This window comes from Penicillium crustosum (genome assembly GCF_028827405.1).
Source record: "Penicillium crustosum strain IBT 35664 chromosome Unknown utg000005l_segment0_segment0, whole genome shotgun sequence".
Taxonomy (NCBI): Eukaryota; Fungi; Ascomycota; class Eurotiomycetes; order Eurotiales; family Aspergillaceae; genus Penicillium; species Penicillium crustosum.
In genome coordinates, this window is record NW_026623126.1 from 282,968 (window position 1) to 306,275 (window position 23,308).

The 23,308-nt window shown below is 48.0% G+C and overlaps 8 protein-coding genes across 8 annotated transcripts; 4 read left to right on the top strand and 4 right to left on the bottom strand.

Annotated features, from left to right (window-relative positions):
* Window positions 1-370: 370 nt before the first annotated feature.
* Window positions 371-2,076, bottom strand: cp3 (carboxypeptidase C PRC1; the record flags this gene model as incomplete). Its single annotated transcript, XM_056878522.1, has 2 exons — window positions 371-1,536; window positions 1,590-2,076. 2 exons carry the CDS (start codon window positions 2,074-2,076, stop codon window positions 371-373), a joined length of 1,653 nt encoding a protein of 550 aa, XP_056723841.1.
* Window positions 2,077-3,253: 1,177 nt separating this feature from the next.
* On the top strand, window positions 3,254-4,319 carry N7487_010793 (guanine nucleotide exchange factor SDO1; the record flags this gene model as incomplete). The annotated part of the gene is made up of 2 exons (XM_056878523.1): window positions 3,254-3,320; window positions 3,379-4,319. 2 exons carry the CDS (start codon window positions 3,254-3,256, stop codon window positions 4,317-4,319), a joined length of 1,008 nt encoding a protein of 335 aa, XP_056723842.1.
* A 513-nt stretch (window positions 4,320-4,832) lies between these two features.
* On the bottom strand, window positions 4,833-6,371 carry N7487_010794 (tryptophan synthase; the record flags this gene model as incomplete). The annotated part of the gene is made up of 1 exon (XM_056878524.1): window positions 4,833-6,371. The coding sequence occupies one exon, from the start codon at window positions 6,369-6,371 to the stop codon at window positions 4,833-4,835; it is 1,539 nt and encodes a 512-aa protein (XP_056723843.1).
* A 3,826-nt stretch (window positions 6,372-10,197) lies between these two features.
* Window positions 10,198-10,882, bottom strand: N7487_010795 (uncharacterized protein; the record flags this gene model as incomplete). The annotated part of the gene is made up of 2 exons (XM_056878525.1): window positions 10,198-10,514; window positions 10,594-10,882. 2 exons carry the CDS (start codon window positions 10,880-10,882, stop codon window positions 10,198-10,200), a joined length of 606 nt encoding a protein of 201 aa, XP_056723844.1.
* Window positions 10,883-13,071: 2,189 nt separating this feature from the next.
* N7487_010796 (uncharacterized protein) lies at window positions 13,072-14,666 on the top strand (the record flags this gene model as incomplete). Its single annotated transcript, XM_056878526.1, has 3 exons — window positions 13,072-13,154; window positions 13,205-13,539; window positions 13,597-14,666. 3 exons carry the CDS (start codon window positions 13,072-13,074, stop codon window positions 14,664-14,666), a joined length of 1,488 nt encoding a protein of 495 aa, XP_056723845.1.
* Window positions 14,667-16,906: 2,240 nt separating this feature from the next.
* On the bottom strand, window positions 16,907-18,061 carry N7487_010797 (lytic polysaccharide monooxygenase auxiliary activity family 9 protein; the record flags this gene model as incomplete). The annotated part of the gene is made up of 1 exon (XM_056878527.1): window positions 16,907-18,061. One exon carries the CDS (start codon window positions 18,059-18,061, stop codon window positions 16,907-16,909), a length of 1,155 nt encoding a protein of 384 aa, XP_056723846.1.
* A 792-nt stretch (window positions 18,062-18,853) lies between these two features.
* N7487_010798 (acetoacetyl-CoA synthase) lies at window positions 18,854-21,103 on the top strand (the record flags this gene model as incomplete). The annotated part of the gene is made up of 5 exons (XM_056878528.1): window positions 18,854-18,904; window positions 18,956-19,968; window positions 20,031-20,488; window positions 20,545-20,885; window positions 20,951-21,103. 5 exons carry the CDS (start codon window positions 18,854-18,856, stop codon window positions 21,101-21,103), a joined length of 2,016 nt encoding a protein of 671 aa, XP_056723847.1.
* Window positions 21,104-21,544: 441 nt separating this feature from the next.
* N7487_010799 (glutamate decarboxylase) lies at window positions 21,545-23,148 on the top strand (the record flags this gene model as incomplete). The annotated part of the gene is made up of 2 exons (XM_056878529.1): window positions 21,545-22,968; window positions 23,034-23,148. The coding sequence occupies 2 exons, from the start codon at window positions 21,545-21,547 to the stop codon at window positions 23,146-23,148; spliced, it is 1,539 nt and encodes a 512-aa protein (XP_056723848.1).
* Between the last annotated feature and the right edge of the window lie 160 nt (window positions 23,149-23,308).

Genomic DNA, 23,308 nt, shown 5'->3' on the forward strand with positions numbered 1-23,308 from the left:
TTAAGTCTTTTTCAAGGTGTTTCAAGAATTTCTCAGGCATTCTTCTTAGGTGTCTTTTTTCGATAGAATGTAGGCAAATGCTTAAAATGAACAAAACTACATCCTACAACCTTTGCTTATTACTCGATGTTGAAGTCTATCCAAGATTGATTAAATTCAGAGTTGCCTAGATGTATATACTAAACAAAAGCCAAATCACCGAAAATCAGTAGAAAAACAGATGATACCAACCTCGGGGGTATGCGGCCTTTCTGAACTTCCCAGAGGATTCGGTGTCAAATTGTGCCGAAACAGCCAATCAAAAGTTCAATCACACGCAGTGTGATAAATTCATCAACGCATTGTATCATAGAGCAACATGGTCGAGTGTTTAGTACCACTCGCCACCGATCCAGCGGTTGAAGAACTCCAGGCCAGACTCAGGCTGGTCCATGGGAACCATGTGGCCACCGCCGAAGATACGCATGAAGGTGAAGTTGCCGTGGGACTTGATCTGGCCGATCTTCTTGCCAACGTGCTCGTTCTGCACAATCTTGAGGTCCTCAAGCTCGGCGGAAGCGAATTCCTTCTGGCCAGGCCACTCAAGAGCCTCGGACCAGGCCTTGTTGCCAAGCCAGTTGCAGATGAAGTCAGCATCACCGGCGTAGATCAGGACGGGGATCTGCTCAAGGAGACCGGGCACGAGACGGTGGTAAGGCTTGAACCAATCGCCATTGAAGAGGAAGTTACGGTTAATGTCAAAGTTGCATGAGTCGTAGCCATCAACCTCAGCACCGACAGCCTCGCGCACGCTCTCCTGGTCAAGGTACTCGCTGATGTAGCCCAGGCCCTTGTAGCACAGGTTGCTCTCGTCCTCACACTTGCCACGAACATCGTAAACGTTCTGACCGGTGCGCTGGTAGGGGCCAAGCATGGCGTTGTTGCAGTAGATGGAGGCCGGGACGCAAACCCAAGGGCTCTCACTGTTGTAGCAGGATTGGATCATGCTCTGGCAGCGGGACAGGGCATTGTCCATGGACTGGCAGGTGCTCTCATCCAGAACGGCGGGATAACCACCCTCACCACAGGCCATGGGGCGGTAGTACCCGTACTGAGTAAGACCGTCGGTGAGACCGTTTCCAATAAGAACAGACTTCAGGTTGATGTTGCGCTTCTTGTGGGAGAGAATCTCCGAAGCCATGACAGGGATGTAGTGGCCAGCGTAAGACTCGCCAGCAATGTGGAAGTCCTGCGTAGCGTACTCGGGGAATTGCTTGAAGAACAATGTGAGGAGAGCATAGACGTCCTTGCCGGCAGCAACACTGTCGCTGACGGAGGAGCCACTGTAGGAGTAGCCGACATTGATGGGCTGGTCCAGGAAGATCACAGAGGCATTGTTGTTCCATGAGAAATCATTGTAAATCGGCTTGATATTAGCGCCGATGGAGCTGGGTCCAAGTTCCATGAACAGTCCGGTGAGGGACGAGCAGCCGGGACCGCCGTTCAGCCACAGGACAACGGGGTCGTTCTTGGGGTCATTGCGAGACTCGAAGAACCCTTTTGGGTGTTAGATATACTATAAATAATGCAAGGACTGTTTCCAAACTCACAGTAGAAGAGGTGCTTATCGTTCTCGTTGTCATCCAGGTAACCACTGTACTGCTTCACACCGGGATCGATGCCGAGGGCGCTGGGGTCAACCTTCTTGGCGCGAAGGTTGTAGGCCTCCAGTCTGCCGTCAACCTCACGCTCCTTGGTGCCTTCAGCACCAGAAACCCAGATGTCTTGGACCTCAGCACCACTGACGTGATAATCCCAGTGCGAGTCAGGGCGGCGGGTGTGCTTCTTGGGCAGGGAAAGCAAGGGAGCGCTGTCCATGGATTCCGGGAAGTAGTTAGAGACTTCCTCCCAGAGCTGGCGCGCCTCACTAGAGAGAGACTTGAACTGGTCCTGGAGGTGCTGCAGGGGCTTGAATGCATCCGCACCCTGTTGGATCACGTTCTCCGCATGCTCGCTGTGAGCTCCGAGGACCTGCTGGAAGGACGGGGAGGCGGCCGAAGCAGCTCCCACCAAGAGAGTTGCGGACAGGACTCTCATTGCAAACTGTGGTTAAATTTCACAGCAAGAATGATGTTGATGATGAGTTGGTGATGAAGAGCGGGTACCTTGGGGTCTGGAGTCAGGCACCTCTTATCAGTAACCGTTTGCAGGAATGGCTTTTAAGAATAAGCCAGAAGAAGATAATCACTTACAATTTGAAGATACCACAAGATACTTGATAATTGGAATAAAGTTGAGGGGTTCGAAGAAGCAAGATGGTGCCCAGGTGAGGTCCTGAGCTTGTGAGATGAGGAGAAGCAGGTCCCTTGGGCCGATGACGCCGGGGACAGTCGATAAGACGAGACGGTTAGACCAATCAGATGGCCCCAAGGGGCCCGAGACCCCCATGACCTGATGATTCAGCATGAGTCACGGGATTCCAAGATTCCAAGGTTACCAGTGGCACGTGCTTGTCGACTATACCTTTTTCGGTAAGATTTCTGTACCTAGCTATCATACTGAAAACATACTACATAAAAGCCCTCGAAAACGGTAAGAACACAATAGCCAGAGGGTATTGACGAGTTAAGACGTAGCTTTCTCATCTTCCATACGAGCTCGGTAGTACGTCACCTATCATGTCAGTTCAAAATGGTTTACTTATGTGAGCACATCGTGAGTTGCTTGATATTATTGGTAGTCTTTTTATATGTTCTTTTTAGATATTATATTTTGTAGATATTTTTGCCACCGTTCTCAGTTTCATATATAGACACTAGACGAAGGCCTAATATGTGAATGTTGGCGTTCCATGTATGTATAGTTATACTTTAATTATCAATTAGGGGTTATATATATAGGTACAACCGAAGGCATACGGTACGCAATAGTGAGTAGTAAATAAGTACAGTAGAAATTAAGTACCTAACTATGTACTTAGGAGAATGTAGTTACATGAGTATGGTAAGGACAAAGGTCCTGAGGCATCAATATGTGTGCCTCAGGTTGTCAAGGATATCCGAGAAAGGAACGGTCCCCCACTTGACATCATGTGATAGTAAACGCAAATCAACTTTTAATACTCCATACTCAGTTTACATACATCCTTCGATCTTGACGGTGTCATCCATTTGGAAAGCATATTGAAAAATATATCTTGAATATCACTGCATTTTCTGGTGTCTAATTTCCCCCCACTGAAGCAACCAGCCCTCAGCGGCTTCACACACCCAAAATGCCTATCAACCAGCCCTCCAACCAGATCAAATTCACCAACGTCTCGGTAGTCCGACTAAAGAAGGGTACACCTCCGTCTTATCTATATTGCTTTGACTTTTCTAACCTTCTATCTCTATCCAGGCAAGAAGCGCTTTGAACTCGCCTGTTACAAGAACAAACTGCTCGAATACCGATCCGGCGCCGAAAAAGACCTCGACAATGTCCTCCAAGTCCCAACCGTCTTCCTCTCCGTCTCTAAAGCACAAACTGCCCCATCAGCAGAGCTAGCAAAAGCCTTCGGAACCGGTATTCCACGCGAAGAAATCCTCCAAGAGATCCTCCGCAAAGGCGAAGTGCAAGTCGGCGAGCGTGAGCGCAAAGACATCCTCGAGCGAGTGGAGAAGGAAGTACTGGATATCGTGTCAGGGCGACTAGTCGACCCCTCAACGAAGCGCGTGTACACATCTGGAATGATCCACAAGGCGTTGGATCAACTGACCTCGGCCAGCGGACAACAACAGACACAAGCGAGCGGGGAAGCGAATGGAGAAGGCGAAGATTCTAAGCCGAAGAAGCCGCTCTGGACGGGTGTTTCGGCGACCCGCTCGGCGAAGAGTCAAGCTTTGGATGCTATGAAGGCCCTTATCGCTTGGCAGCCGATCCCTGTTATGCGGGCTCGCATGCGTCTTCGTGTGACATGTCCAGTGTCCCTGCTAAAGCAGTCTGTTAAGGCTACCCCAGGTGCTGCGTCGAATAAGGATAAGGAAGCCCCCTCCAGTGGCTCAAAGAACAACAAGAAGGGGAATAAGGGATCGAAGAAGTCTAAGAAGGACGATTCAGATGTTGAGGCTGGCCAGTCTGATGTGGAAGCTGCACCAAAGGCCCCGAGTACCGTCAAGGACAAAATCATGGCCTTTATCGAATCGGTTGAATCGCAAGAAGTTGTTGGTGGGGATGAATGGGAGATTGTTGGTTTTGCCGAGCCCGGTGCGTTCAAGGGATTGAATGAACTGGTGAGCAATGAGACCCGTGGAAGAGGGCGGGTTGAGGTTTTGGATATGTCGGTCACACATGAGGATTGAATTATGGCGTTTGATTTCTCTACGGGGCTTTGCTGTACATGATATACCGATACACCGATATGACTGATGACAAAAAGTAAAAATGGTTCTTGAAATATACTGGACTTTGGCATGTCACGACTCATTCTGTCTCATTGATGGGAATTCCCTACAACGTAGCAGTAAAGAAAGTCTATTCCATGGAAAAAGCAAAGATAAATGACAGTGGAGCAGCGAAGACACCCTGCAAGGAAGGAAAACATACATGGCATCAGCCATCAGCTCGTAAAAAAAAGCCACCCAAGATAGGAGAGTGTCTTTGCGGCCTTGGGAAACCCCAAGGATTTCAAGTCTAACAGCCTCGGGGCATATAATTGACTCGCAACAAGAGGGCAACTAAAAATATGATACAGTAAGACTAGGATATAGACAAATGAAAGCAAGAAACTTAACGCCACAAATGAGAGAGGTTTGGGTATTCCTAAGAAAAAAGAGCAAAGTAATCATATCTCATTTTTGTGCCCCTGGAGTAAATCAGATGTCCAAGCCAGGTACGCCAATATGATCACATCCAGTCACCATCAAAACCACATTCTTACCCGGGCCAAGTTCTCTAGCAAGATCGAGTGTCTTGGCTACTGCGTGACTCGAATCAAGACCAGGCAAGATCCCCTCGTGGTGTTGAAGGCTTCTAAATCCGTCCAGGGCAACCGTGTCGGTAGCCGTGGAAATTTCAATCCGGCCAGAGTCCTTCCAATGGGCGACCTCGGGGCCCACAGTAGACAGGTTCATGTCTGGTGAAATGGAATGCGAGTCAAGGATCTGGCCATCATGATTTTGGAGCAGGAGAGTACGAGCACCTTGCAGTACCCCAAGTCCACCATCTGTCAGGGCAGCTGCCTGCGCGGCTTCCACGCCAACCAAACGAATAGATGAATCATGAAGGAACGGTCTGAAGAGACCAATTGCACCACTACCGCTGCCAACGGCGGTGACAAGGGCATCCGGCTGGCGACCTACTGCCTCGTGCATTTGGGCTGCGACCTCCTCGCCTAGAAGGGCTTGGAACGTGCGAGCCAGGGTCGGTAGTGGACTGGGACCTACCGGGCTACCCATGAGGTAGTACGCAGATTCGTGATTGCAGACCGCATATCGCAGTGCTTCTGTGATAGCGGCGCGTAGACTACCCATGCCGGAGGGGGTTCGAGCCGTCAGGACCTTAGCGCCGAGCGACTTGATATCAAGCACGTCCTGCTCCTGGGCACTAGCATCATCTGCGCCAATGACGACCACGCAACGCAATCCCAGACGTGCGCACATTGCAGCGGTGGACTTGCCATGTTTGGCCGAGGCGCAATCTGTGACGATCTCAGAGCGGCCCATCCGCCGAGCTAGCAGGAGCTGGCCGATGATGTTGCGGGTCTTGTGGCTGCCGTATTCATTTTTGTCCTCGCGCTTCAGCCAGATGGTAGCCCCTCCTACCAGGCTGGTTAACTTACCAGCCATGTGTAGTGGTGTTGCACGGGTACGCTGGAACGTGGCATATTCTTCCCAGAACGAAGGGTCTGAGACGGTGGCCTCGAAGAATGATGTCAGCTCGTATAGGAATCCCATTATAGATTCAGGGGCGAACCGGCCACCATAGGAGCCGTAGCCATCAAATGTGACCTGCGGGGCCCGCAGACTGCCATCTACCTGCAGGATGGGGGTATGCCGTGTGATTGTGTTCAATCTCGATGTGGAGGTAGTCTTGGCAGGTGACTCGGGGGGCATGGAAGTGTTTCCAATGACGGTTGATATTGTCGTTGCTCTGGTTTCACCATCTGAGGCATTTGTTGACTCAGTTTGTGTGCTGCTGTCGCAGCTCGAGGGAGAAACTGAAGGGGTTCTAGACCATACGCTACCAAGCCCCTCGAGGGAGGGACTCGCAACTCGTGCTTGAGCAGTCAATCTTCCATCAGGCCTCAAGCGAATGGGATCTTCCACGTTTTCTGTGCCATGTGCTGTGGAATCAGTGGGTTCACATGATTTGGAAGAGGAAAAGCAAAGAAAACGGCGTAGAGAACGAAGCATGATGTGTTTTATTAGATAAAAGTAGAAGTTGGATTGCTGTTTCAATGTAATGGTTGACAAACAAATCATAAAGAGCCATAGAAAACAAAGAGAATGAATTTGAAGATGAAATATTCCATGTAGTAGAAGTTAGGGCATGGTTCTAGTGGGCGAGAGGAGTATTAAGTACAGTGTGGACATACCTGCCTTGGAGCATGTCGGCTTTCAGCTTAGGCCAATTGAAGGGAAAGTTCGATCTAGTCGGATTGCTTTTCTTGGCCAACTACTTAGGAAGGTTATTTGACTGGCTCTTCTTCTTTCAATTGCAAGTGGAGCACATTTGAAATATATGGCCGGTATTGTGACGTTACGTAGGGGCCGTAAACCAGTACAAGTATATACAGCTGAGTGCAAATAAAACTGACTTTATTCTTACAGAAGGACTTTGTATCAATGGGCAAGGCTCACTTCAATTTTGTACATCATGGAACTATGTACAAGACTCCTTGTACTGATAGAAAAATCACGTAATGATGAGTTAGGCTTCTGAGCTCGATAACTTCCTACTCATCGAACTCCGTTCCGGAAACCTTGCCATTAGGAACCAGGTTATCATACCCTATACGGCGTATGGAGTAGTTCAATCATTCCAAATAAGCGAAATACTTGTAGATGCAATGAACCGCAGCGGTGACAGCAGTGGAACTCCAGCTCCAGCGCCAATGTGCTTAAACCCAATCTAGTATGATCAGACTCCACATCGTAATTGAGGCGTGCAACTTTGCAGGGATCCAGCTCCTTTTGGCACCAAAGCCGATAGTATTGATTATCAATGAAATTGGGGCCTGGGGCCTCTCAAGGCAGAATCCCATATATGTTGTGTCACGCCATGCGCACTCTCAGAATAGTCTTGTTGGTGTTTCACAAAGCGAGCCTTATCTCAGGCCAAATTCAAATTCACGACGTGATTCATTCCAGGTCCTGTTCCACGTGTTACCGTTGCTGTGTCTTCCAAACGACTCGGCTTATACGGAGTACAATGATGATTACTTTGTCCCGAAAATGAGACATATTAAGTTCTACGAAATTCAGGGGTATAATTCTAACAGATCATGTTTTTGTTCTTTCCATTGATGGAATGCTACTCTGTACTATACCCTCGATTGGCCTATGGGTCGTATTCCTTCAAGGATCTCTTTCAGCCACATCTTTCATTCAACTACACATTCTGCTAGACTTCTTTCAACATCAAACTCTACCCTTTTCAACTAGTCCTTCGGAAATTATTGGGGAAATTACTAGTTCTCAATTTTTAAAAAAAAATGCAATCCGCCGGCTAGCAGTTTTATCGTTGGATATTGCATTTTATTCTTCTCTGTATCACCATCACAGCACATGTGGTATACGCTCATCATAAATTGTCTAAATAAACTAGTTCTCCAAGATTCACTTGTACTCTATGGTGCTCACATGTAAATAATCATCTAAATTGACCTAGGGCGAATCTGATCATGTGATGAATTTAATGAGAAATTTTTCAACCAATGGGCACTCACCCAAATAGTTAATGAGTTTCTTTTACTTTCTTTCAATGGATGACAATTCTGTAGCAAAGGAGTAGAGCTAGTAAAGTATACATTAACCAAAATTCAGGTTGTGGAAATTTTCTGGTCCAAATGGGGATCAGGACACGAATATATATATTACGAGAACTTATAATGCAAACTCGGAATTTTGCATTATATACTCATTGAATAGCGTGATGTATTAAAAAAATCCATTGCTGGGCACTAGGAAACAATTTTTTCAGAGCCACAGACTGTCATAGCTTCAGGGCTCGGTATAAGTAATAGGCCTGATGAATATATACACCTCTGCATTTGCATTCTAGAGTGAGCAGTCACTCAGACAAATATCATGTAGGGTTTCTAGCCTGGGATGTAGATATCTCCAACCATACATATGAGCCTACAAGGGGATCCTTGATTTCTTCTCTGGTTGCTTTTTGTAGCCTGAGCAATAGAGAGATCTGAAATAGAGTGGATGTAGGTCGTGGTTATGTACCCTTTGTATTCATACTGCCATATGGGGAAAAACCAAATTAATAGGAGAAAACCTATACTTTTGAACCTTGGAAGGTATCTTTATCGATGACAAAAGGAAACATCATCCTCTCTTGTAATCCAACCCGGGAAACAGATTTACTAGACGGGGTCTACTGCCCCCAATGGCCTTTGGGATGTTATGGGTTAGCAAGCAAAACTCATACCTAAAAGTGAGCTGTAATTAGCTCGTAGAGACTATCTTTTGAGGGAAATTTTCCCTCACCTACCAGAGAGCTTATAAGAGGCGATGTCTTTGGTGAGCATAATTATAACGATTACATTAAGCGATAGAGTTGATGCCCAAAGGCTGATCATTTCTTCGAGCATTTTGAGTGATAGACAGATAGACAGAGCTCTTTCTTTCTATCCTGCTTTGGGAACTTTCGATTTCTGCCGTAAAGAACCATATCCGACCTTTATGCATGGTAGAAGATGATGTAATTCGACAATTCGACAACTCGACTACGTATGTAGGTAGCATTGAAAAAACAGAACGAGTAAGTTGCTTTTGCCTTGCACCGAGGTGCAAGAAACCTGAAAATGCCATAGAACCACATATGATCAAGATTGGTCTTTGTGACGCGTAGAGTTGGAAACTTACCCTAAATGATTGATGTTTTTGATCATGACGTTATTGATTATGTCTCTCCAGCCCTATGAGCTTAATATAAGCGTAGAAGCCAACTAGAAACCTGGAAACCTTGTCCATGTCTGTTTTCAGCGCAGACAAACCTCGAAATCCGTGAACGGGTCGCCCCGCTCCCCGACCCCATTACCTGGTTTTGGTGATCCGGGGTCGACACGTATAGGGCGACAAATAAGGCTTAGGGTTTTAGTGTAGGAAGGTGTACTTGTTCCCTCACTGTTAATTTGGACATGGTTAGTCTCATTTGAATGCATATGCACTATGCAATATAATTATCCGTAGCCCAGATCAATATCAAGTCAACACCAAAACAGCCTCACAACAAATTATCTAACCCCAATGCGACAAGGACCACCCCATTTGGTATTTGCACCGACACCATGCTCACTGAAAAGCCTATTGGTGGTAAACGAGCTGATCATACGAATCATTACCGGAATAGAGCGATGTGCGATCTTGGCGCGGGGGAAGAAGGCTTGGCTTTAGCGGGGGAGATTCTAAGGTTCTTCGAGAACGACTAGAAGACTTCCAAGGTTGGGATCTAGAGCGATCTATATAGATCATGCGTTGTACCTTTTTGGATTTAATTATTTGGAGTTTTATAGTTTAGGTTGAAGACCCACAATGTTATCGGAAGCAACGGTTTATTTTTCTCTAGACCATTCTAAGAGAGACATTCACAACGTGTATATCGTGATAAGAGCAGTGGCTCACGAGGCCAGGGGTGGATGGTTTAAAATCAGAGCAACCAACGAACCCCAGCAAAAAATAAAAAATAAAACAAACAGCAAAATCCTTGACGGGTATACGCTTAGATGCAAATGCATGACAAATGTGAGGGAAAGACCATCGCTGACCGGAAGTCCTTGGCATCTAGCGAGGAGTAACTCGGACCGCGATGAGAGCTCAAGGATGGTGGACATCAATACTCCAAATGATATCTAGAGAATGATGTCCGACCGTGGTAAAGGAGCCAAAAAATAAGGGTTGAATAAATAAAAGACATCGAGTCTCGAGGAATGGAAGGGGTGATTGGAAAAAAGGGAACAATCTCCTGGATGTGAAGAAAGTAGGTTGGATATCAGGGATGGATGACTCAAGCGCAGACCTGGACGGCGATCAAGGCACGGGCGAGATCCTCGGGGTTGAAAGGGAGATCCTTTCGGGCGGACATAACGCACGGGGTCAAAGCGGGCGAGATGGCGTGAACGAGGGGTGAAGAGTAGCGGATGGACTCCTTGAGGAAGAACTTGGGGTCCTTTGAATCCTCTGGGATCTCATAGATAGAGCCCTCGTTTATCAGGGTCATCATTGAGCCATTATAACTGGCGGGGTCGACGACGGTGGAGGACTGAGAGCCGGAGTCGGGGCCGCGTGGCGATGATTCAGCAGGGGCCTCTGGATGGGAGGTGGCTATAGAGAAAAAAACGACGTTAGAATTAATTTTCCTTGGATCGGGTTGGGGATTTTGATTAGGGCTGGGAATGCGTACCTGGATCGACATCATCCGGAGACACCGAGTTGTCAGAATCGGATGGGCCGGAGTAACCGTCACAACCCTCATACGTGGCGCAGGGCGAGACGGAGATTTCAAATGAACGCGTTCGTTCGACCATCGCACCTTGGAAGGACCAAGCGGCTAGACTCTTCTGGTGGGCACGATCGAAAGGACCACGAAATTTCGAAGGGGGACACTCGTGTCGTCTATAATATTCGATCTTGGGCTTTCCATCTTTTTTGGAGGAGCGGAATACCCGCTTGACCTTCTCGCGGAACGTCATATTGGAGAGAAAAAAGAATTGTGAACTGGGATGTATTCAAGATTCAGATTCAAGAAGTTCGAGATCAATGCGGGCGGTTCCTGGGAAAATGCCTCAGTGCATACCACTCCCGAATTGGGAACGGACGCGGTGGGTGTGCAAGCACGAATAGCGGGGTTTTTGTTTCAGGAACAATGTAATCATTCTATGATATATAGAGAGAGAGAGAGGAAAATTACAGGAAGGAAGGAATCCAAAAAAGGAAGAGAAGATTGGGGGGAAATGCGGGAATTATAGTCGATGAAGGGTGGATGCGACGGCAAGAGAGATAAGCCAAGGTGGGATGGGATGTCCGGGTTCCCCAGAAGCGTCTCCGGTCCATATCCGGTGAGGGTATTGGGGGCAAAATGGTGTCTTTTAACTGGGAACTGTCTGTGCGAGTACGAAGTACGGAGTAGATATTATCATCATGCTAATTTTTTCTATATGATGTTGGACTTTAACTATTCTCTACTTTGTATAACACTATGTAGTAACTATTATCTGGATTCAATATTGAATATCTTTGTATATCGGCAACCCCGATAGATTTAATTCCCGAGAAAAAATGACCCGAAAACCGGCCGAGTCTGGGCCAAGAAATGGCAATGTCACTGTTACTTACGAAGTACACTTCCAAGGTGAGAGTACCTCGCAGATAGTGGTAGCCAACAGAATCCTTCAGATTGGCCGTGTGTCATAATACCAAGTATGGAGTATAATAGAATTGATCATCCGAGATGTCAGTGGCGTACAAAGTACTGCAGCGAAGGCTTCCAGAAACTCGGTGAGCCTCACGGTTACATCATTAGAGAAATGAGATGTGTCACGAAATATCACCGACTTGTCATGAATTCCCATGAAATTGCCATGAAATGGGGGTGAAATGGGGTGAAATAGATTGAAATGGGTTCCAACGTGTTCAAATGTCCCAGCCAACAGACGGGAATAAACCGGAATTGGAGTGGAACTGGGCTTGCCCCGATTGCCCCGCTTGCCTCCACTCGGCACGCTTTTGCCGCGTTTGCCTGTCCGTGGGGGGTCCTTTTGGTCATTTTGGTTCACAATGCACATTTGGACGTGACTTCCACAATAACAAGGCCGGCTGGCCCAATGGCAAGGCGCTTGACTACGAATCAAGAGATTGCAGGTTCGATCCCTGCGTCGGTCACTTCTTTTTTTCTTTTTGGTCTATTTATCTATTGAAGTCCTATTTTGTATATTTATTTTCTTATTATTTTAATGTGATAGATGGACACTAAAAAAATATTATGTATATTGATGACCTCATAGTTTATGATCAAAGACTGAGTTGGCATTATTCGTACAGAATATTGGATATGCATGTAATAGCGCCTCAACCCACTGCCACGCAATAGATCGTACAAGTACACCTGGTGGGGGTACCATTTCTGACTCTATTGGAGGTCCTTTCAAAAAGCCATGGATCTTGCATTTTGCTTTGTACTCATTTTACCATTTGTACTATTTTTAATAATTTATGATTACATACTATTTTTGTCTTTGATTATGATCACCTCTGTTATACCGACTGTTTCCAGCAATGATGTAATGGCTGTTTTGCTTCGGGACCCTTTCTCCAAGAATGTCCAGTCCCTAAGTCACTTGGGCATGGAATATGGCATATACTGTCTTAGGCTTTGCACCCTTCCCCAGATCATCCTTGAGTCCCCTTGGCCCTGATCACCCTACTTCTTGCCCCTGGACGGCCCCTAGTTGCGCAGGCACAACCCTATTTACCCGATGCAGACATTAGGGCTGGCCCAAGCTCACACGACCAGGGAACTATGAAAGAGACATCGCATGCGGAGGAATGTACAGTAAATACGACAAAAATAGAGAGAAAGGCAGAACGAATTCGAGTCTTTGATTTTGTATAGAAATTTGAATGCATTTGAATCTAATAATAGCTGGAGAGAAATTGAAATTAAAGAAGAGAGAGAAAGAAAAAAAAAAGAGATTAAATTTTGTGATACTTTGTGTTCCAGAACTGTCCTCACCACGGATCCAAGAACACCCTAGAGACGAGAACATACCGCGTCATCCCTTACTTGACTTCTTCCTTCCTACACTTCACTACTATCGTAAGTTGACTTATCTCTCTCCATCTTTCATCTTCTGACCAGCGCAGAATCACTTGAATCTCAACAATGGCCAAGAAAGGAGGAAAGAAGAACAAGAAGGGCAGCAAGCCCGCCGTCGCTGCCGTTGTAGACAAAGTCAAAGATGTGATGTAAGTTGAAAGAAAAATTCAACATGCCACATCACCGTCTAATTGTTCAGTGAACCCGATCACGAAACCGTCGATGAGACCAACCAAACCGAAGGCCAAGCTGAGACTGTCGAACAGACAGAGGCACCTGAGACTGCGACACAGCCTACCGAGACCGTCGCTGAGCCCAGCAAGGCGCCAGAGCCCACCCCCGCGACCGAGGCCCCCGCAACTGAGATCCCAGCTGTGGCGGAGACCAAGGAAGTGGAGACCAAGGAGGCTGTGAAGGCCGAGGAGGCTCTCGCGACAGAGAACAAGGGTACGGTGGAAGAGGCCGTGGAGAAGGCGCAGGCCTCCAAGGCCGGCCAACTCGGCGAATTGGAAGGTGGCGCTGCCGCAGGCACTGGTATGACGCGTGTTAGTCAATGCGACAAAGATTTTTAACTAACCTGGAAATCTGCAGCTATCCTCCCGGAGACGACCACCAAGGAGCCCGTTCCCTCGATCGCCACGACCGGTGTTTCTGAGACATTGGCTGAGCGCCCCAAGACCGCCGAATCGACCGACGTCCCGGCTGTCGTTGCGCCCGCACCTACCGCCGCCCCCATCGAGACCGATGCTGCCCACCCCAAGCGCCCGTATGAGAATCCCATCTTCAACAATGAGGAGAACCTGAAGCCCCACAAGATGCCCAAGACAGATGAGGAGGCGCTTGGTGCTAGCGTGGCCGAGGACAAGAAGACTATTGAGACATTGGCCGGTGCTGGACCCGCCTCCACTGCCGCGTTCACAACCCCTGAGCCTGTGCCTGTTCAGGCCGAGGAATCCAAGGCTGTCGAGACTCCTGTTGTCGCCGAGGCACCCAAGGCTGTTGAGACACCTGTGGTTGCCGAGGAGAAGGTCGCTGAGACTCCTGTAGTTGCCGAGACACCCAAGGTTGTTGAGGAGAAGGCCGCTGAGACTCCCGTGGTCGCTGAGGCACCTAAGATTGCTGAGGAGAAGGTCCCTGAGCCTCCTGTGGTTGCTGAGGCATCTAAGGCTGTTGAGACACCTGTGGTTGCGGAGGAGAAGAAGGTCGCCGAGACTCCTGTGGTTGCCGAGACACCTAAGGTTGCTGAGGAGAAGAAGGTCGCCGAGACTCCTGTGGTCGCTGAGGCGCCTAAGGCTGTCGAGTCCGCCCCCAAGAGCACCCCTGCTCAAACTGGCGCCAGCAAGTCTACCTCCTCTCCCGTTGCGATCGCCGCCGCCAACGCTGCTATTCTCTCTTCCAAGGGCGATAAGGCTGCTCCCCCGGCCGCCGCCCCAGTCGTCGCCAAGGAGGCTGAGCCCAAGAAGCCCGAAGCTGCCCTGAAGCGTGGTGAGGAGCCCCTGCCTAAGGCTGAGGCACCCAAGCCCGAGACCAAGGCCGAGCCCGTCAAGGAGGAAGCTACCAAGGCCCAACAAGAGACTCAGAAGACATCTGAGCCCTTAGCAGAGCAGGCCGAGAAGAAGAAGGGCGGGTTCCTGTCCTGGTTGAAGCGCAAGTTCAAATGAGTAAATTAATTCGCTGTGGGGAGTGAGAGCCGGTGTATGATATGCGCTGTACGCTAGTTGGGGATGTTGGGGGGGGTGTGGGGGGGCTTGTAGGCTACCGAAGGTTGCCTCGGGCTTTGTTTTTTCTTTCTTTCTTTTGTCAGGCTTTGATGATACACCAGTTCAAATTATATATCAGAATCAGAATTATAGTGCTTATTATTTGTGTTCTTGGGCCTTGTAATGTATAGTTAAGGAGTTGGTACTCCGTATTATTGGATCATTTCAGACTTGTTGGGTTCGGACATGTTGTCTGATGTACACCGCTACTCAGGCGTCAATGCGTAGCTCTAGATGAACATGGCGTGCATAACTCGATTGTCTATTTACCCTTTCCCGGCGAATCAGCATTTTTGTATTGTCTCTCTGCACTCTAGGTCGTCGTCGTCCAGAGGTGGTCGATTCTTTTTGCCGACCGGGATTTCACCCCCTCCCCATGATGGGTTGCAACCAATGAAAGACAAAAAACTGAGACAAGACGACATCAAGGACACTAGGTTATGTCACTCGGTATCCTGGTAGAATGGAGAGGGTTACTAGTCTCATGCCAGGCAACCGATGCGATTGACTAGCGTTATGTTGGCTTTATGCCACAAAGTGGCCCTGTTTCGACACAATGATTCTGGTCTTTGCAGAAGCGTTGCGTTCAGTACCTTCCAATAATCTCCTTGATAGAGAGGGTTGAAAAACATCTTTTGTTATAGAAATCATTGGCCCTGTCGTCGAATGCTTCTGGACAGTGCCAAATCGACCCTACCAGATGGTCCGTTTCCTATGACCGTGGGATTTGGTACTGGCTATCGGACGGTTGGTTATCAGGTTGATGGTAGTTGGCTCGGATTTTGCTCTATAAAATCATCATCAGCAGAAACTCTTGTGATGCTAGATGTAAGAAACATACCTTTAGCAGGAACAATGTAGCATTTTGGTTCCCCAGCCTCGAGCAATTTCAAGACTCCCCGGTACCTCTCCTTAGGAACGGGTCAATGAGCAACATCGATAGATCATTTCAGCAGATAGATGTCGATATTGTCGCCCGGGGCATTCATATCTAAACAACCCTGTATTAGTTGTCGCACTAGCTCCTATGAAGTCATCGTGACTTACCGGCGAGAATGATCGTGAATAGTCAACCGTCTTTTTGAGAGAGGTTGCCCGTTGTTCTAGTTCGGGCCCGAAGAAATCTAGCTAGATTACTTCGAGGAAGTTGTCTGGCATCAGATGTTGGCCTCCTCGTCTTACTTATGGGGTTGTTGTCAAACGCCCAGGTATTCTAGCTTGATGGCCCGTTTGTGTCAGCGAAATTTCTGAGAGTCGATCTAATCAAGTCTGGATTCTCGGGCTCAGGCCAATCTGCGCTTCTAGGGAGGGTGGAGTTTGGTATGGATGTGCGAGTGTGGATGAAAGGAAGAAGGGAGAAAAGAGGAAGGAAAGACCAGGGCAGAGCTTGAAGGAGAAGGCATGTAAATAGGTAGGCACAACCCGGATTCATACTGCCTATGTAGTACTAGGCAGGTGCTACTTTTCTACTTTTATATTATAATCCCTGCTTTATTTTAATTCCCTGCTCTTCTAGTTCCTACTTCCCAGTGACATTTATCTTTTCCCAACCAATACCGTGGACCTTCAAGCTCAAAGTATGGAACGTGTTAGGGAGTCAATCAAGCAAGTGGATCAGAACACTTGGCTTATTGGGGACCTGATTCTCCCTTCTTCGAGTGGTCGTTCTGATGCCTCTTCTTGGTATGACCCAACCGATACTATTAGCTACACTTTCACCAAGGCGCCCAAACCTCCGCCTCCGGCCGCTCCACTACTTGCGCATAATCCAAGAATTGCCCTCGTATACGAAGCTGGAGATAGCCCTGCACTTTGGTACATAGTAAATAGTGCGAGTTCCTAACCGGCGTGCTAGTTATGTATATATAAGATGTTTATCCATCTTGTGCAAGACTTTTGCTACTGAGGAGAAATGGTCTCATGTGTATGTAAACAAAAAAAACCAAGATAGAAGATTTACAAGCATGTGCTCCTACATGTTGCCATATGCTTTATAATGATTTATATAGAAAGTGGCAGCCATAACTGCCTATCACCCAAATAAAGTTTCCCCCCTTCATGTTGTACATTCAGACACTCAGCACCATCCTGCATCAAATGATCGGACATCAAAAATATCCATCGGTGGATTCGTGAACGGATCAAGGCTTTGTGGTTTCAGTTGGGAAAACAGTCGTGGTAGTGGTGGTAGTCACGGTAAAGGGAGCATAGCTCGGCTGCGCGTAAGGAACGGTTACAGTTGTGTGTATGGTCACTGTAACGGGAGGTCCACACATGTCGTTGGAAGTGTTGGAGGATGCATTGTTGGTGATTGAGCTGATAGCTTCTGCAGACAGCGTGCTTCCAACCTTTGCACTCGGAGTGATGACAGCAGTTTCAGCGGAGCTGGTAGTAGATTGCTCACTTGTAACCGACAATCGGGTACTCGACAAAGAGACAGAAGGAGCTCCCAAAGAGCTCGCTTTGCTTGTGGTGGCCGAGGTGGTGTATAAAGAAGAGATAGATGAAGGGTAGCGAGTCACAGCTGGCAAGGTCCAAGGGGTCACTGTTGGAGCAACACTAACACCTGAAGCTGTGACATTGGCCAATGCTTGATCAGGGAATGGCTTTGGACCAGGCATCGTATAGTTCACGATCCAAGGACGATACATATAGAAAAGAATGCCAGGTTCATTACCATCGTAGACACCTGGGATTTGAACTGTGGGACTCGGAGTAGCCGTGCTATCACTCTCCACCTCAATCTGTGCGCAATTGAAGTAAAACTCTGCACTACCCCAGTCACCCGCCCCGTGAAGACCAATATGCTCAATTCGAACAAGATATTGACCAGAAGGAACCTCCTTGGGCAGCACGAAAGTGAAATTTCCGGTATCGGTCGCACGCCAGGTGATTCCATCACTGGAGAACTTTTCAGGACCAAGCTCGTAGATTTTGAACCAGGCACCCGATCCATCGTAGTCACGAACGTCACCAGGGGCCTTGGACATGTAGACCTGGAGAGGACCTGGGTGTTGAATGAGGGTGTTGAAGTCCGTGCCGAAACCAATTTCGTCGCCCGCTTTGACTTTATAGACACCCGTCTTGCTGGCGAAATCTTGGGAGCCAGTATTACAGCGGAAGTCTTTGCTTGAGTACTGGCCCTTCATGGGCATATAGTTCTGAGTGTCTTCACGGACATACTCGTAGTATCCTGTGAAGTTCCCATTGGCAATGAAATGAGGGAAGAAATAATGAGCGGACACATTAGGGATAGCCGCCAGGGCTACCAGTGTGAACAGCGAAAGGTTCTTCATCTTGTAGAATAATAATAATAAAAAAAAAAAAAAAAAAAAAGAATGTGGATTGTCAGGAAGACAACTACCGCCAGGGCAAAGGAAAACGAGGGTAGGATGGAAAGGAAAGCAGCATTCCAATACTATATTCGCCGAATTTTATATATATATATACCATAATTAGGCATCAGGGTTGATAAGTCCCATAGTCAGTTTCACAAAGCGATGATAGAGCTTGGCTGTTTCAAATTGAGCGCTAATCCCAAAGTTATGCCATGTTCTACTCCATAGTTCGCCGAATTTATGCACATAGAGCTGAAAATTGCATAAGATGCGAAGTTCAGGGAAATCCTCAAGTAGAGAAATTGGAAAGGGGCTTTGCTGATTTGATATTATACGCAATGAGCCTGACAAATCAGGCATAAATGCAGCACACTGGAGACAGTCTGTCTTAAGAGTGAGACACCCAGCAACTAGGCTGATTACTATATTGCTCTGTGCTTAGATATAATTGTCCAACTCAGAGGTAAATAAACCCAGCGAATTGAATGATAAGGTGACTATGATCTGTAGATGTTCAATGTGTGTACATCCAACCTTGGAAGGTTTACGGGTAGACCCCAGGCAAGCGGGGTCCCCGCAGGTTATCCGCTTATCTGTTTCGGGCCTCGGTAAGTTTGGTAAGCTTCGAAGGGATATAAAACTGCAAGATTAGAGAAATTCTACATTCCTCGCATATTACTACTTGAGCTCTTCAAGATGACATCCCTTCCGCGTAAGATATGGGAACATCCAGCCCCAGAATCGACCCAGATGGGTCACTTCCAGCAAGACCTAGAGAAATCCACCGGACGCACGTTTGATGTGAGTGAAGATAGCCCATATAAAGATCCTATATTGTCTAACTTCTCCCAGTCTTTCCATGATATGTACCTATATTCAATCAAGAACCGTTCGGCATTCTGGGAATTCTGCTGGAAATACTTCCAACTGATCCATGAGGGCTCCTACACAAAGGTATTCGATGAATCTGCTCGGATGGACAGCGTGCCAGAATGGTTCACTGGTATACGTCTGAACTTCGCCGAAAACTTGCTTTTCTCGCGTGTTGTTGGCGACAAGACAGACAAGGAAGATGACAAGATTGCCGTGAGCGAAGTCCGAGAAGGCGCTGCGCATGAGGTTATCCATCTTACCTGGGGTGAGCTCCGACGACGGACTGGAGCACTGATCCAGGCTATGAAGGCCCATGGTGTTGTTCGGGGTGACCGTATTGCTCTCTGCGCAGCGAATAGCATTGATACACTTCTCGTGTTCCTGGCATCAACGGCTCTGGGAGCTATCTTCTCGTCCAGTTCTACGGATATGGGTACTAAGGGTGTTCTGGATAGACTGCTTCAGATCAAGCCTCGTTGGCTGTTTATGGACGACTCGGCAGTTTACAGTGGCAAGACTATTGACTTGCGACCGAAGATTGGGGAAATTGTTCAAGGCATGAAGTCTGATCCTGAATTTGAGGGAGTCATCGCACTACCTCGGTTCTCCTTGCAGCCGGCGGATATCAGCTCCATTCCTAGGACTAAGACTCTGGCGGAGTATCTCGCAAAGGCGGGCGGCAACGAGAAACTTGAATTTGAAAGAGTTGGATTCCGTGATCCTTTCTTGGTGGTTTACTCGTCTGGCACGACAGGGCAGCCGAAGTGTATCGTCCATTCTGTGGGTGGTGTGCTTCTAAACTCGATCAAGGAGGGGATATTGCATACTGAGCTCGGGCCTGATTCTGTCGCCTTGCAATACACGACCACTGGATGGATTATGTATATGTGCGCCGTGCAGACTTTGCTATTTGGTGCGCGGGTGGTGCTATATGATGGAAGCCCATTTATTCCAGGCATCACTGCTTTGGTTGATCTTGCAGCCCAGGAGAAGTAAGTCGTCCTTCTGTTGAGATTCACTCTACGATGTACAAGTTCAGGCTGATCAATTGCAGGGTGACCCACCTCGGAATATCACCCCGGTGGCTGCATGAGTTACAGCAGGCTAAGATCAAGCCCCGTGAGAAAGTGGACCTCAGCTCTTTACAGGTTGTCACAAGCACTGGTATGGTGCTGCGGGATGCATTATTTGAGTGGTTCTACGACGAAGGATTCCCATCCCATGTTCGCCTGAATAATATTTCTGGCGGCACTGATATCGCGGGATGCTTTGGAATCGGCAACCCTCTTGCGCCCCTGTATGTTGGCGGGTGTGCCGGATGCAGCCTAGGGATTCCTGTGGAGGTTTACGATTCGACAATTGAGGGCGGCGACGGAATTAAGGGTGAGCCTGTGGAAGAGGGTGTTCCGGGCGAGTTGGTCGCCACGTCTGCTTTTCCCAACATGCCCACACTGTTGTGGGGTGACCAGGGCGGCAAGAAGTACCATGATGCGTATTTCGGGAGATTCGATAGTGGGCCCACCCCTCTCTTCATGTGCCTCTTTGTATGGTCGCTAATTCATCTACAGATGTGTGGACACACGGCGACTTCGTTTCCATCCATCCAATCACGAAACAGATCGTGTTTCACGGACGCGCCGATGGAGTCCTCAACCCATCGGGTGTGCGGTTTGGATCGGCAGAGATCTATCGAGTACTCGAGGGTCAATTTTCAAAAGAAATTGTTGACTCCATATGTGTAGGCCAGCGACGACCAACCGATGTAGACGAGCGAGTCATGCTCTTTTTGCTCCTGAAACCTGGGGTAGCGTTCACGCCGGACCTGGTTGCACGAGTGAAAAGCGCGATTCGTACAGAGCTGAGCCCCCGCCATGTGCCGATGTTCACGTTCGAGACACCCGAAATTCCGGTATGTACTTTTGTAACAAAAACAAGATCTTTAAAAGCGGGACTGACCCACGTATATCGTCACAGACCACAGTCAACCTCAAAAAGGTGGAGCTTCCTGTGAAGCAGATTGTTTCGGGAAAAATCATTAAGCCATCGGGGACACTTCTCAACCCGAAGAGCTTAGACTTCTACTATCAATTCGCCAAAGTGGAAACGTTGCGCCAGAGCAAGCTCTGAGTGGACTCTTGGGCCTCTTCGCATTTCATGTGTCTCCATATAAGAGGGGCAGACCGGGTCCATCGGGATCGTCACTTATCTCTGCCAAGCTTTAACCAAGCTTTAGCAACACCGAGATCGTCTTGAGGGGGTTTTTGGTCTGTGAATACGTAATAGAAGGGAGAAAGTAGATTAAATTAGGTAGAAGAATTAAATATTTATAGCATTGGAAGAAATACAATTTATGTGGAAGAAGTGTAGAAGAAGAAGAAAATGAAGAGGGAAAAGTGATGGGCTGATGGAGTCGGTGCGTGCACTGCGTCATTAAATGTGTCTCCCCGCACGGGAACAGGTTGTCTGTCTATTTATCGTTTCTCAGCTTCTTCCCTCTCCTATTCCCCAATTCCTGACTGCTGTGTATTCTTTTATTTTCCTTCTATCTTCTATCATTTATTCGCAATTATGGTCCATCTCGCCAAAGTTAAGAACGACAATGAGGTCCTCCCCTCTATTCGTGATGTTGACTCCATTCCTCCTGTGGAACTAAATGACTTCGACACCAATGTCTACGGCACTCACTTTGCTGCGGATCATATGCCTCAGCATGAAATGCCAGAGCGAGAGATGCCCCGCCAGGTTGCCGCTCGGATGATCAAGGATGAGCTCAGTTTGGACGGTAATCCCAAGCTCAACCTCGCCAGTTTCGTCACCACGTACATGGAAGATGAGATCGAGGAGATCATGACCGAATCTTTCAGCAAGAACTTCATTGATTACGAGGAATATCCCCACTCCGCCGAGATCCAGAACCGATGCGTGAATATGATTGCTAGACTCTTCAACGTTCCCACTGATCCCAACAGTGAGAATGCCATGGGTACTTCGACCATTGGGTCTTCCGAGGCCATTATGCTGGGAACACTAGCTATGAAGAAGCGATGGCAGAACAAGCGCAAGGCCGAGGGTAAGGACTGGTCGCGCCCCAACATTGTGATGAACAGTGCTGTCCAGGTCTGCTGGGAAAAGGCTGCTCGTTACTTCGACATCGAGGAGAAGTACGTCTACTGCACCGACACCCGATTTGTGATCGACCCTAAAGAGGCAGTCGATTTGGTGGATGAGAACACAATCGGTATCTGCGCTATCTTGGGTACCACCTACACCGGTGAATATGAGGATGTCAAGGCGATCAACGATCTGCTAGTGGAGCGTAACATCGACTGCCCAATTCACGTTGATGCGGCTAGTGGTGGCTTTGTCGCGCCATTCATCACCCCCGAGCTGGAGTGGGACTTCCGTCTGGAAAAGGTCGTTTCTATCAACGTCTCCGGTCACAAGTATGGTCTGGTCTACCCCGGTGTCGGATGGGTCATCTGGCGCTCTCCTGAATTTTTGCCCCAGGAATTGGTGTTCAACATCAATTACCTAGGAGCCGACCAGGCCAGCTTTACTCTGAACTTCTCCAAGGGTGCTTCTCATGTTATTGCCCAATACTACCAACTGATCCGCCTGGGTAAGCACGGTTACCGTGCAATCATGACCAACCTGACTCGCATCAGCGACTACATGTCTGCGGAATTCGCGAAGATGGGCATGGTCATGTTGAGTGAGACACATGGCCGGGGTCTGCCGTTGGTGGCCTGGCGTCTTCCCACAAACAACGGTCGTGTCTACGATGAATTCGCCGTGGCCCACCAGCTACGCGAGCGGGGCTGGATTGTGCCTGCTTACACCATGGCGCCTCATAGCGAGAAGCTGCAGATGATGCGCATTGTCATCCGCGAAGACTTTAGCATGAACCGATGTGACAGCTTGATTCAGGACTTCAAACTTGCTATCGAGACTTTGGATGCTATGGACAAGTCCATGATTGCCAAGTACAAGACGTAAGTTTCTTCTGTTCTAGATTTTTTTTTTTTTTTTTTTTTTTTTCATACTGACAGCCCCACAGGCATATGCAGAGCCACCGCAACCACCCTCGACACCAGTCGCGTGTCCACTCTCACTACATCGGCGAGAAACACTCGCTGCAGGGCAAGTCTGGCAAGACACATGGCGTGTGTTAATTTCCCCATGTTCCTATGACATGATCCAACTCATTGGGTTGGTATCTAGCTATAGCATATGGATCACGAAATTGAAATGAATAAATCAATGAACCCGAGGTCACTGGCCTTGCATAAGTTAGAGCTTTACCAGGGACGGCCTAACAAGTGCTGATTCAAT